This window comes from Parasteatoda tepidariorum, chromosome X1 (genome assembly GCF_043381705.1).
Source record: "Parasteatoda tepidariorum isolate YZ-2023 chromosome X1, CAS_Ptep_4.0, whole genome shotgun sequence".
Taxonomy (NCBI): domain Eukaryota; kingdom Metazoa; phylum Arthropoda; class Arachnida; order Araneae; family Theridiidae; genus Parasteatoda; species Parasteatoda tepidariorum.
In genome coordinates this window covers 76,876,584-76,891,556 of record NC_092214.1, presented here as the reverse complement: position 1 = coordinate 76,891,556, position 14,973 = coordinate 76,876,584, and the positions used below count along the sequence as shown (strand labels likewise).

Genomic DNA, 14,973 nt, shown 5'->3' with positions numbered 1-14,973 from the left:
AGATTGACATATTATAGTCTTCTCGGCTGTTATATGTACCCACCTTCAAGGAACTGAGTAGCTTCATTAGGTGCACCTAGTTGATACGATACAATTTTGGTTGATTAACCGTATTAGGTAAAGCATTTAGTAAATGTTTTTTTAATGACAGTTAACAGTTTGAATACCATCTTATTTAAGGTTATTTGGCTGTTTTGTTTAAATGTGGTAAAATATCAGTAAAATAAATTTTTATTGAAACATTTATCCCGAAAACTTTCTAACAGCGTAGTTGAATGTTTTGTAAAAATCTCGGTAACCAGATAACTGATGTGCATAATTTGTTTAATTTTTCATAAAATCACTTTCTTGACATTGTTTATTATTTTCTGAAGCCATTCAGTTAGAAAGAAAATAATCAGTAGGAAGAAGCATAAATGTGTAGAAAAAACAGTAATTTGTTTGTTAAGATATTTATTAAAACGGAATGCTATAAAGAGATTTTGTGTGGAAATTCGTTTTAAAACCGAAATCGTAAAACTTAAATTTTAATGAAAAGATTCCCCCAGAGAAATATTCTCCAAGAGAGTATGAAAGGAAATACGGATATATTATGTTTAAGAGTTTCTAGCATTCATTTCAAAGATATATTACTATTCATCAAAAACTTCAAATCCGAGGAATGGGAGAGATTATATGAAGATTCGCTTTCATTTGCTCATAATATTTCCTCAGAGTTTTAACTACAGATCTCTAGTGATATAGTACCTACTTTATTGCTCGGAAAAATCTCAGTGCATCATCCAGCTATCTTTTCTAACTGTCATGAATCTGGTAAGTTAAATCCTTGCTGAAATTTCCATATGTGTTTTAATAAAATATAGTTTCAAAGTGTACGGATTATAATATCAAAACTGGAAAAATACTTTTATTCAGTTTCCATGCTTATAGCATAATTTCTATGCAATAATAATCTCCGTTGCAAGTTAAGAAAATACCATTGCGGTATAGGATTTAAGTAATCGTCAACGACTGCATATTATTCTATTTTATTTAGCTATCAAATTATATAATTGTGCTTTCAAAACAATATAAAAGCTATAAAAAATTAAATTGAACCGACAGAAATTTATTTCGTGGTACCTTTTACGATATATATCATAGAATTATTTAAAAGGGTTATAGTTTCATAGTCTTACTGGAATCTTAGAATTGGTGACAGATTTCGATAAATAAGGAGAACATTCGTTCTTGAAAAAGAAACAACTACATGACGTTGCACGAGCATTGGATTTCAATGAACCACTAAAAATGGTGCTGACATACCCTTAACAAATTAAATGCGAGATAAAGAATTTTTGCATTTGTTTCGCTGTAGAAGAAAATCGTCTGTATATAAAGAACAATATAGTGTTATTCCTTCATCAGTTTCTTTAAAAGCGAACAGGTAAGTGTACAGTTGTTACGATTTGTAGATACCATTTTTATTAATTCGTATTACTTGTTAATTGATTATCGTATTACTTGTGAATTGGGAGCTTTGCGTCCATTTAGCGTGCATTTAGCGTGCAGGATTTTTTCTTAACTTGCAACAGAGTATAAAACGTGTATCTCTACTCAATAATTCCAATATATAGCTTTTGATGTACTTTATGATACTATTATACTCCCTTACACTCTCAGAAATAAAACTCTCACTTTTGACAATTCAGCAATCCTTGAGCTATATTTCGTTGATTTTGAGAATTATTTCGTCTTGAAATCACATGATTTTTGATCAAACTAGAACTCTCAAGTATATGAGGAAAATGTTTCCTCAACTAGAAAGCTCAGCATAGTGCAAAGTATAGTAGTTTATACTATTATTAAATCTCATACTATCAAGTTATACAAAAAATATTTGAAATTTAAAAAAAAAGTCTCCTTAGTAAATATTATTAAGGAAAGAAATCACTGTTTTAGATTATATCATGTAGACTATTAACATTGTATTCGAGCAAAGGTTATCGTTACAAAAATGTTTTTAATATTTTAAGACTTTTTAATCTTTCGGCTTGAAACAGTTGATGGTATTTTCTGGAAGATTTTGCTTTTAGTTTAAAAAAATTTAACATACTTTAAATATTTAAATAATTTACTGATTAAAATTATTTATTACATTAGTTAAGTAAGCAAGAATTTACCTGACTTTCTTCCCTTTTAAGAAACCCTTATTATAAATTTTGAAATAAAGTAATGCAGTAAGTGTTGAAAAATGCATATAAATTAAATTAAAAAGTTACTATTTATGCAATTAAATAAGAAGAGTGTGCAGAAAAAAAGGACCACCCTGAATAACTTTTGTTCTAATAATCGGATTTTCCTATTCTAAGACTCAATCTTAATGGCTGGAGAGGGTGACGTCAAATATGCTATTTAATAAGTGCAGACAATATTAAAGAGAAGTTACGAAATCAGGCACAAAAACATACTTTATTTGAATAAACATGCCTTTTTCTCAACGAATAAAGATTTCTGACCTCCAAAATATAGGGAGGAGCCGCAATCTGGTAAATATGGCCCCAATAGTTTGGTCAGGAGAGCGCTCCAAAGTTTGGATCCACTTAATATTAATTTCACTTTTTGTGTATTTTGCTATATCTCGAGAACTCTTTAAGTGAATTGAAAAATTTTTACACACAATTATAAAATTCGTTTATCCAAAGATAATTCCATGTAAAAAATAACTTTTCGAAAACTTTTTATTATTTTATTTAATAACGGTCGAAAAAAATTGAATTGTTCAAAGTATACAATTTTTGCATAATTTTAAAGAATGTAATTTTATGTGGCATAATACAAAATTTGAGCCAAATTTGTTGAACAGTTCCTGAGAAATCGAATTTCAAGTTTCTGACTTTTTTGAAATTCAATTTCTCAGGAACTATTCGATCGAATTGGCTCAAATTTTGTATTTCGCCACATAAAATTACGTTATTTAAAATGATGCAAAAATGTATGTTTTACAATTCAAATTTTTTCGACTATTCTTAAATTCGCTTAAAAAAAAGTTCTCGAAATATAGTGAAATACGCATAAAGTAAAATTAACATTAAGAGGTTCAAACTTGGAAGCGCTTACCTGACCAAATTATTGGGATCATATTTCCCAGATTGCGACTACCCTATATTTCGGGAGTCAGAAATCTGAACATGCCGAAAAAAAGGCATGTTTATTCAGAGAAAGTAGGTTCTTGTGTCTGATTTCGTAACTTAAAATATTGTCTGCACTCATTAATTTGCATATTTGAAATTAAATTCTCGAGCCTTTAGAACCGCAAAATCTAATCTTATTCAGGGTTAAATCAAAATCAAAAGTTATTCAGAGTAATCCCTTTTTTTTCTTTTTGAAGCACTGTATATTGTTTTTGTGCTTCAAAATTTATAAGTTGAAAAAAAACTTTAAGAAAAGGAACACTTTTTGTAGAACATGAAAAACTTAAACAAAAAAGTGCATGTTTTGAAATAAATTATTTAATTTTGTTTTTCGGTTATCAATTCGCTTAGAACCTATAATATTTTTAAAGATAATTTGCTATTTTGCTTCTGCTCACTTTAGATAGCGATTGTCCAACATAAATTTTTCTGACAGTTTAATTATCTTTAACATTTGATTACAAACAAGCACGAAATCTAAAATAATGTCTTCTTATTCATTCGAAAGTTTTATTTTAGTATAAGAACATTTATTAAACTCAACTATCGATTTACTTGAAAGTGGTTTCTAAGTATAGCTACTAATATCTAGGTTCTAGCTCTTAGAAGGATATGCTTTAAAAAATACACACAGCTTTATTTTATCTGTTTGAAATATTCAAGAATAAGGATGACAACAACTTATAAGTTAATTTTCAATTTCAGTTATCTATTTACCTGAAACTTTTTTTTAATATCTAGGTTTTTTTAATATCTATACTCTTTAAAAGAAATAAGCACATTTTTAATCAATTTTGTATTTAAAATACTGAATAATAAAACTATCAACATCATTATAATGCAATTATCAATTTCAGCTATTAATTTTCTTAAAGTGAATATGAATTTTACTAGGTTCTAAATCATAGAAAGATAAGCTTTAAAATATACACACATTTTTATTTTATCTGTTTAGAATATTCAAGAATAAGATTGTCAACAACTAATAATCTAATTTTCCATTTTAATTTTCAATATGCCTGAATGCAGTCTTTAAGATTTAACTACTGATATGAAATACATATCTACTAAAGCATAAAAATATAAAATTAAAATAAAATGTAACGCAAAACACTTTTAATATAAGTTAGAAAATCTATAGTTAAATAAAACAGCACAATAACCAATTTCCTTACATATTGTTTTCATTTAAAAAATAAAGATAAAAACGAAAGCCCAAAACTGAAATTAATTAAAAGAAGAAACATTAGAGTGAATTAATGAAAATTGTTTAAAATAAAACTCATATAGAAATTAATTTCAAGGAAATTTCAGTTTCAAGGGAAGAACAAAATTATACTAGAGTTAGAGATAAAAAATATGATAGTCTGAGGTACTTTTCAATTATAACTGTTTGAAATAAATCTTTCAAAATCTCTTGGCAAAATAATAAGGATAATATTTTAGATTTTCAGAATTATAATTTAAACAGAAGTAAAATTAGTCCATGAGTTCTTTTCTTTTTAAGCATACATAAAACATAAGTAAACACCAAATCAAAATAATTTTAATAGAATACATCTATCTTATTGAGAAAAAAATTATAAAGCTTATTTTTCTTGCAGTCAAACATAATAATTAATTTTAATTTTATATGACGGAAAAGCATTAGCTATAGCAGCAGAAACGATATTTTCGATTTTACTTTTTAACTATGTATTTTTAAAATGTTAAAAATAAAAAAAGAATGGTATAGAAAGTTAAATAGTAAAACGAAAACGTACATTTGAAAAAAATTCATTTTTATTATAATAGTTTTTATTACCTTCTTTTTTTCTTCTTTTCTAAAGAGTTGGGCAAAGATTTAAGTTGATTTAATCATTTTGATCTAAATTCAAATTACTCATACCTCAACTTGAGACTTGAATTGAAAAAGATTTTTCTCCTTTTTTCATCGATATTTTTCTTTTTCCAATTTCGTAGAAGTGTTTTCGTCAGGAGCTTCCGAGTATAAACTAAACTATGTTTGTTAGGTGTTTGTTACAGGAAACTGTGTTCTTTTTGTTTTATTATAACTTGTTTATTTTTAATCAGCTTAACCAATCATTTAAACCAAGTTGTTTTACACAATGCTGAAAATATTTTTTAAAATATGTTCTTTATGAAAAGTTACTTCCGTTTAATTTTAGAATTTAATTTTGCAACAAGCGACGAACTTTGTTGTTTGTATGTAGTACATTTAAAAATTACAACTATCTGGATTTTTGAATACTTTACTAACTCAATATTTTCAAGTAATTTTTCAAAGAAAACTTGATTTTTAAATTATTTCAAAAAACTAAGGGTCAAGTTGGTTTTTATATAAAACTGAGCAAAACCGAACAAACGACAGACGCATAACTGCTATTTGTTATACCAAACTGGAGAATTTTAAAACATTTTGCTCAACTATTCTGCGATAACATTTTTAAAGCTTGCAAATAATAATGGGTTTACACGAACAAAAAATTGCTGGTAAAATTTCCCCGTTGCTGCTGTTGTTGTTTCTAATGTTACTTGCAATCCAACAAGCCTGCTTGGTTAAACCAAGCGTATTTAATGCAGAGGGTGCATTTCTTATTTTCAGTGGCGCCATCTACGATCAAGAACATAACTTCAGCCCCGCCATGCACACACATTAGAACCCGTTTACATGCGGACCCATTTCATACATCCATTCATTCACCCACGGATCGGATCGTAATTTTGACCTGAACCAGAGAACGATCAATCTCCAATTCAGTTCCCTCAAAGGTATTATTTGTTATGGGGACATGGAGGACTTCGTGATCACACAGATTTAACGTGCAGCAGTCATCATTTACTGCACGGGGAGTCCTCGGCTGGCAGGGATCGGACCCACGACCTGTTAGACATGGGTCCAACGCCCTACCAACCAGGCTCAAAATTTCCTCGCTATATGGTAGTGACATTTCGAGGGAAAAAAACATATTTCTGCATAACAACACCGAAATACGAAATATACTGTATTTAAGCCAATTATTTGGTAATTTTTCCGTTCATGGTTTACCGGAATTTACGGTTTAACGGAAATTTATGTTTTCAATTACAGTTCTTATAACCATATATTTAGTAAAAAATAGAAAACTGAAAAGTAAATTTAAACGAACAAATGGTTTTTATGCTATGCTCTAAGGTGACATAAAAAAATTACCAAATTTTATCAGATATTATAAAACTGCTTTATTGATAATTTTTCATAAATCATTACCAAAGCGCTTCCAAAAAAACCTTACAGAGCTTTTAAATATTCCCACAGAGCCAGAAACATGGTAAATTTTACCATTTTCGGGTAGTTTTGACCATACTTTTTTTCTCAGTGTAGTTTAGGCTCTTTTGCTGATTTTTGTGAAAAAATATGCCTAAGCTTTCTGACAAATAATTCAATAAATTAGCATTAATATTTTAAATATACAATAAAATAATTTTCAACGTTATAAAATTTATTTAAATACTCATATATATTATTAACTTAAGTGTAACTTCGGTCAACTTGACAACTTAGCCTAACTTTTTAGTTTTAAACATAGAATGTATCATTAAAACACTTTTTATCAGTTTAAAATGATCTATAATGATCGATAATTATTAAAAATCTTTATAAAGGAAACAAATACATTTTTAAAGTGTATCTTCATAAATTTACAAATCTGGTATTTTGAAGACATACAATTGGGATTGGAAGCTATTATTTTGGGTCACCAATAAGAAGCTGTAACTGCTGAACACACTATTACCAGGAGATTAAAGACTTAGACCAGTCGAAATTAATTGAGAGACATAGCATTGGACTAGTGATGTAAATGCTGATGCTCTATTTGATGGCGTTTATTGCAGAATCCCTTACTATACAAGATTGGATTGCTCTACAGTTAAGGTACAATACATTCTATTCTATTTTAACACGTAACAGTAATAATTGAGTGACGTATCTAACATCTTTCTGAATCTATTTCACGGTTATTATTTTTGTTACCCACTTTTTATACTTGTTCCCCAAATTTCGAATTCGGTCTTCACCCTTTAATACCATCACCTCTTACAACGACCCTTTCATTATAGCGGCCAATGCATCACTATCCCGTTTCTATTCTACGAATGCAATGCTATTTTAATGTCCATTCGAAGGTCTACATTAAACCAGCTATCTCAGTAAAACGACCGAATTTAGTCATTTGATTAAGAAAAAGTTTCGAATTAATTATTTAAATACTATTTCGTTTGGTGTTATCACATAATAAATGTAAAACACCTTGAATCCCATTTGAATCAAGGAAGTGTGACACAAACTCCTAAATTCTTATCCAAAGTAATCGTAGTTTATGATATTATTCACTATCTGTGCAACTTTCTTCTCAATGGATACAATAAATTTATCAGTCATACTTTTCATGTTTGAAAATACTCTTTTTGTGATTTATTTTCGAGTCAAAACATGTAGCCTTTGCAGTTATCTGGAAGTATGTTATTTATGTTGTGGTTTTAAGAAGGCAACTGCACACGGCTCATCGAGTAAAAACTATTTAACTGAAAACATTACTATGCTGGAACTTTTATAATTCTTTTTATTTATTTTATATTCTCCAATTGTTCATATCTACAAGATCAATGGATTTCAACAATATTATTTTTATGAATAAAGTTATGGAACCTGAAATAAAGCCACAAGAACAAAGCAAGAGGCTTACGTTTGGGATGAACCAGTAACTATAAATAAATAAATAAATAATCTAGAGAGGTCCTTAGACTTCATAACTTTAAGAATACATTCTGCAGAGGACAAGTTTTTACAATGCTTCGAACATCTATTTAACTCGGACATTAAAGAAATATTTTACAATTCTATATTAGAATTTTTTCTAGAGGAATAATTTTCTCGTTATAATGGATACAAGTATCCTTTTCAAATGTCGCTGGGGAAACTAGAAAATACTGATACAGTAAAAAATTCTGATACAATTACAATGCTATATGGTAATTACATTTCTTTTAAGAAAAACTAAAAAAAAAAAAAAAAAAAAAAAAAAAAAAAAAAAAAAAAAAAAAAAAAAAGCAAAAACGTAGTTCTAGTAATAGAAACAGGAATATACGATTTTTCAACCATTCGTTTAGTAATTTTTTTTATTCATATGGTAACGATTTGCCGGAAATTCTGGTTTCTTGTTACCAAACATTGAGTAAAATAATGCAAAACTGAAAGGTAAATTATTTTCAATAAATAATTTTTATTCCATGCCTAAAGGAAAGGTATTATGATAAAATTGCCAAATTTTATTACATATCATAAAACCATATGTATTTGTTAATTTCACCAAAATCCTTTCCAAAGCAATACGATAAAAATTACCGAGCTTTTTGGTGTTCTTCTAGAGCCAGAAGTATGGTAAATTTTATTATATTCTGGCAGTTTTGACCTTACTTTTTTCTCTGTCTACGAAGGGGATATCCCTCTCGGTTAAGTACCTCATCAGCTTTTCAAAAGCACTGCACACTGATTACAGTTCTAAATATAATTATTCACGTTCTTAGTAAATAATGGTTGACATAATTATCGTATTTTGCAAAATAAACATTTGTGCAGCCACTTTTTTTTTATTTTTTGAAAAAAAAAAGACCGCACGTTTTAAGGAAAGCTAGATACAAATGGGTTTATAGCGCATAACAGTAATGAAAATAAATGAAACAATTCTGAGAAGCAATACATTTGATTAATATAAAAGAAAAGGGAGTTTTTTGCCTTTAGAGTTTTATAGAAGTTAGCATTTAAAAAAAAAACTTTTGTTAAAGTAAAATACTGTTTTAAAACTTTTTAAGAATAAGATTTTTTGAAAATTTATGAGAAAATTTTTTTAAATTTGTACTTTGAAAACAGAAGGCAACAATCTTTCATCAACAGTAGCCGAACCTACCTTTTTAACTCATTTGCTTGAGTAGCGTAAATCAATACCCACTTCATATGAACAAATAAATAATATATGTTTTTTGTACCACTTTTTCTGGCGTTGCATTACTAGGTTAAACTAATAACGACATTATGTATGCATAACACTAGAAAAATATTATACAATTGAATGAACAATAGTAAAAAAAATTATAAATATTAATTATAAACTATGAATATAAACCAAACTACCACTTTTTCCTCTAGGTATTTTTCAAACATGGACCACATTTTGTGGCTGAGCATGGGCATTAAATGGTTAAACTAGTAACGAAACTATGTACATAACACTAGAGAAGTATAATACAATTGAATGCGTGAAAAGAACTGTAAATATAAATGAGGCTGAAAATTGATGGTGTGATAGGAGGAATCATTCGTGAACAGGCTTTTTTTGGATTAAACTGGAAATATTTCAACTAAAAAGATATTTCTTGTTTATTATTAACTTTTTTAATTCAAATGAGATTGCTAATCAATCACAGTATGCTTAATCAAACAGTAATACATAGCTATATGATTCCAGTATTTTTATTTTTGATTAGTCAGTTACTTCATGAACATTAAACAAATACAATTTTTACACAGCATCAATGAATAGGAAAATGTTAGTGAAATAATAAGTTTATTAGTTTTAAAATCGTGAATTATGTAAAAAATTTTGAGCGTTCGCGGATAGAAAGAAGTTTAAGAAAGTATTGTTTTAATAGGGTGATTCGATTTTTTCGTCTTCTATGTTTTACGATGGCTAGTGATCGGAAGGCGTGATTGCTGGCAAGAAATTAACTTACAAAAATTAAAGTTTATACTATAATTTCTCACAAATGCCTTGACATGTTGGCAAAATACAGGCTTCTTGACATTTCTAATGCAATTGTTTTTTTTTTCTTTTTTGTAAAATGTAATCAATTTGAAGTAAGTTTTGTGTAATTCTAATATTTAAATTAAATGAATTAAATATGTGAGTATTATTTTATTTGTATTTTTCTTTACTTACAGATGGTCTCAAGGCCTATTATTTCATCAAGGATTGGTAGATTGTATTAGAGCAAGCCTGATGATACCTTTAGGAATAAGTGTTTTGATGTGTCAGCGCATGCCTAAATGTTCGATAGTTGAAACTGCATTCCTTCTCCTAGTTACAGTATCAACTGTCAACATACTGACATCAGTTATTAATGATGCTCCTCTCTTACCAGAACAAAATGAAGTATCTGATGGACCCGAAGGAGGTTATACATTAAATTCAGAAAACAATCATGTAGTTCTTGATAGTCCTCAATGTATTGTCTTTGGTTTATTTATTATATGGTTTGCTAGTTTTACAATTAACCTTGGACCAACTTTTTTGAGTGGAGCTTTATCTTCAGGAAGAGATGGTGTTGCTACTATTGATGCATGTCCAATGGTATACGCTCCTGTTAGACATTACGTGCTTAATATACTTTGGGTTACCGTTAATGTAATGTGCATCATTTTAACGGGCATACATCTGCGAAAATTATACAGGGACTTAACTAAATCGAACTTAGAAGCGCTGCGCATCGCTGGTTTAGTTACTACTATGATATCAGTTAGGTCTGAAAGGGACTTATGTGAATCTCAGCAAATTCAAAGCTACATAAGTAGACTAGAAAAAGAAGGTGTACGAAGGGTTAAAATGTTTGTCGTTCTTCTAGTAGCTTATCTTTTATTTTGGGGCCCTCTATTTATTGTAATACTGATACAACCCGGTATTAATGGACCTTCTTCATCCTATGAAATGTCTTTACACGTTGCATTTGCCCATACATTTGTCAATCCTACTTTACTGCTAGTTCTTCATAAGGAGCTAAGACATGCTTCCGCTTCTGTAAGTTGTTGTCATACTTGGTGTGAGCAAGAGGATTCAGAACCACCTTATGAACCAAGTCCAGCTAGCAGACTAAACAGAAGTTACATGTGAGTATGCCACATTTTATACAGAAATAAGTTGCATTTTAATCGGAAAAATTACTTTAGGAAACAGGTAAGATCATTTAATTCATGATTCATAAAAGTTTCAAAAATAATCATTAATATTGTACAGTTTAGCTGCAACCCAGAACCCAGTTATTTCAACATCCTTTTCCTGTATAGACTGTATCATTAGTATAGAATGCAAAAGAAAGTAATTTTTAATGGTTCAAGTTATTTTAAACCTGTTTAAGAAAAATCTTTTATAGCTGAACTTATCTTTGAACTTATATGAATCTTTTATAGCTTGAAATCAGTATTTGTACTGGATTACATGCGTTGATTATATCAAAACTAGAGCAAATTTTAATGTAATTTTTTTTATTTTCTCGCAACCAAATTATTTTATACTTTATATTATTGTTGCACATTATCGTATCTGATTTGTATTTAACCCACTGACGGTTCTTCACGTAAAAATTCGTATTTTAACCTGCAGTCTTCTCCGCATAACAAAAACCATGCTGTTAGATAGAGAAAAAGAGTATTGGGAAAAAACTTGCCCATTTGCTATACCGCCCGTGGGTTATTTATCAAAGCTCAATTAATGACTTTATATTACCTTAATTAGGCTGCATTTTCGAATGTGACTGATCATTTTATTACTTTATTGTGCAAAAATTGGTCTGAAAATTCCATCAAGTTTTGATAATACTAACAGTGTTTCAACATTATATGGCTTTGTAGTGTTTTAACATCATATAGAAATATTTAATTTATGGTTTAAAAATAGTCATTAATATTGTACACAACAGTGTAGCTGAAACAAAAGAACCCAGTTATTTTGACATCCTTTTCCTATACATCATTCCTATACATCATTAATATAGATTGTAAAAGAAATGGTTCAAGTCATTTTCAAGTTTCTAAATCTGGGCTAGAGAAATCTTTCATGACTAAACTCTTAAAATCATTATTTGTACTGGATTACATGCGTTAATAATATCAAAACTAATACAAATTTTAATATAACATTTTTATTTTCTCGCGATCGAATTTTTTATACTCTATATTATTTTCGTATTGTGTTGAACTCAATTGTCTGATTTGTATTTAATTACTAATTAAAGCTCAATTAACGATTATCTTAATTAGGCCGCATTTCCGAATCTGACTGATTACTTTATTGAGCAAACATTGTTCGGAAAATTCCATCAATTTTTGATTATACTAATAGTGTTTTCACATTATGACCTCATTTCTCCCACATCACAAATAAATTTTTTATTAGAGCAGAGTAACATCTGTGCCTGTCTTGCTTTTAAAGAAAAATCTAGCTGATTCATTTGAGTTTTAAATGTGTTTTTTGAGTTTTTATTGAAAGTAGAGCGAAAATGAATGTAAGTTCAAAAAATATGTTATTGAATGTTTTAAAAACTTTTTATTCGTATTGAATTTAGTGAATTGTAATCATCCTGCAATTTGATGGATGGTAAAAATATTTGAAGTTTATTTACAAACTTATTCATTCTTTTTATAAATAAAATGTTTTTTTCAAACCTAAATGACATTTTTTTCTTTCATCTAATGTCTTTCCGGTGTATAATTTAAGTGCATTTTATGAAAAGTTTTTTTTTTCATTCCGGAAAAATTAGTTAATTTTTATTTATTTTAAGATAATTTATTTTACATTTATTTCTTACGTTTATGAAATAAGTTTGACGGTGATTAATGTTTGTTATTAGCATTCATTTAGTTTTTCTTAATTCTTTTATTCCCTTATAGGATTCGTATTATTTAGATCTCTTATTTTCTTATAGATATAATAGTCTTCAATGCTTTCCTCTGAGAAATTATATTTACTGTCTATATAGTTACATAGTTGTTCAAATCTATACTCTGCAAGAGAGTTTTAGTAGATCTTAAAGCTAAGTTAAAATTATATGAATTAAATATACTGCAAATGAAGGAAATTCTTCTCCTTAAAAACATAAGTTTAAAACATTTAATGTTCAGTCATTCTCTTTGGTTAAAATTGCCTCTATCACAGGGTAAAAATTATAAAGTTCGTTTAAAGTCATTGTTCCCTAGAAGTGAATTACTTAAATTAAAATGCTTAATGATAAACGAATCTAACGTGAAAACAAATATTGCATTAAAAAAGGCCTATTTTCTCTTGTTACAGATATACAGTCCCTGGCCAACTTATTAGACGCACTATGAGATTCTATTTAAAAATCTTAATTATCAGGTGATGCTATATAGCTTTATTGTTTTTAAGCAACTGAAACCGGTTTGTACTTGTTTACCATCGTGCCTCATTTGGTTAAATTCGACGATATATAAGGATTGGATAAATTAGACGATCTATTGTATAAATTAGAATATTTCTTATATCAGATATTGTATTAATGTATTATAATAATTAGACCAAATTATTAGACATACTGTAATTTTTTAATAATTACGAATTTATATGCAATACTTTTATATTTGAACATAAATGCAATGGGTTTTTATTCAGGAGGCCTTTTATATACTTCCTATTTGCATTTATTTTTAACGTATTGCATCGCATTGTTAAACAATTGATACAAGAGCGTAAATAAGTGCAAGCCGGTTACAGTCGAGTAAAAGCAATAAAGCTGTATAGTATCACCTGATAATTAAGATTTTACATAGAATCTTATAGAGCGTCTAAAAATTTGGCCAGGTAGTGTATTTACATTTATTAAATTAATTATGTTATTATATTGTTTTACATTATTATTATATTTATATACAATAGCTTAGATACAATGGTTAAGGAAAATTACTATACTAACTCTATATAAACAATCTTTCTTTTAGCAGCGAGTGTTTTGGAAGATTTTACATGGCAAAACTTTTGGCACAATCTGAATGATCATGCTTGAAGCTTTTAGTAACGGCTTCTTTTTTACCGATGCAAACTTTTCATCGACGAAACCAAAACTAGAGTAGGAAATTAAATCCTTCCTTTTTTTTTCAACGCCACTATGTATAAAAAGCATTCTTGCATAAATGTTGCAATCATATGGAATGATTTCAAAACTGCTGGTATAAAGTTAGAAAGAAGTTTTAAACTTCCTTAACTGTTTTTTTGTCTATCCAAATTTTGCATAGGTAAAACGAATACCATTTCTAAAAGTTTTAATCATGATCTTTTAAATTGTATCAACAGTTTTACTATGTAAAATCTTCCAAAAAAACTAACCGTTAACAGAAAGTTTGTTCACACAGAGTTAATACAGAAGTATTTCCATACCGATCTCTGTACATCCCGTCAAGTACCGTCAAGAAAAACTTCATTGACTCAGTGAAGCAAGAATTAAAGAAGTCGTTTTTAGGTGGGTGGTCAACTTTTCAAGGACTCCAAATTCGAGCCCGATTATTCCAAATTCGATTATTTGAAGCAGTGAAAAACAGGTTTGAGATGCTATTAAATGTCCCAAACAAATTAAGGCGCCCTTAACATATTATAATATATGTTTAATGAGCAAAGTAAACAGTGGAATACTTTAATATCTTATGATTTAGTGATTCGATTGTTAAGTAGTATGATACAATCTTCATGGATTCAGGGGCTTACCTAAAATATGCTGTTTTCTTGAAGCATATCATACCTTAAGTTACGAAATCAGATACAAGAATGTGCTAGCTTTTTTTAAAAATAAACAGGATTTTTTTCGACGGGTTTTGATTTTCGTGCCAAAAATGGTTAATCGGAAGGTCAATCGGACTTATGGTTAATCGGATTAAGACACTACTGCGATTATTTTACCGTAATTTCAGCATGAAAATGCTAACAGTGTATATATATATATATATATATATATATATATATACATGGAGGCATATCCTTAG

General features: G+C 28.5%; 1 protein-coding gene across 2 annotated transcripts in view; it reads left to right on the top strand.

Annotated features, from left to right (window-relative positions):
- The window catches only part of LOC107443169 (uncharacterized), a 295,578-nt gene that overhangs the window by 143,471 nt on the left and 137,134 nt on the right, over positions 1 to 14,973 (top strand). For both annotated transcript variants that reach the window (XM_071187585.1, XM_071187586.1), the window contains exon 3: positions 10,153 to 11,094. In XM_071187585.1, coding sequence (XP_071043686.1) covers positions 10,153 to 11,094 — 942 coding nt within the window. The remainder of the gene's footprint in view (positions 1 to 10,152; positions 11,095 to 14,973) is intronic.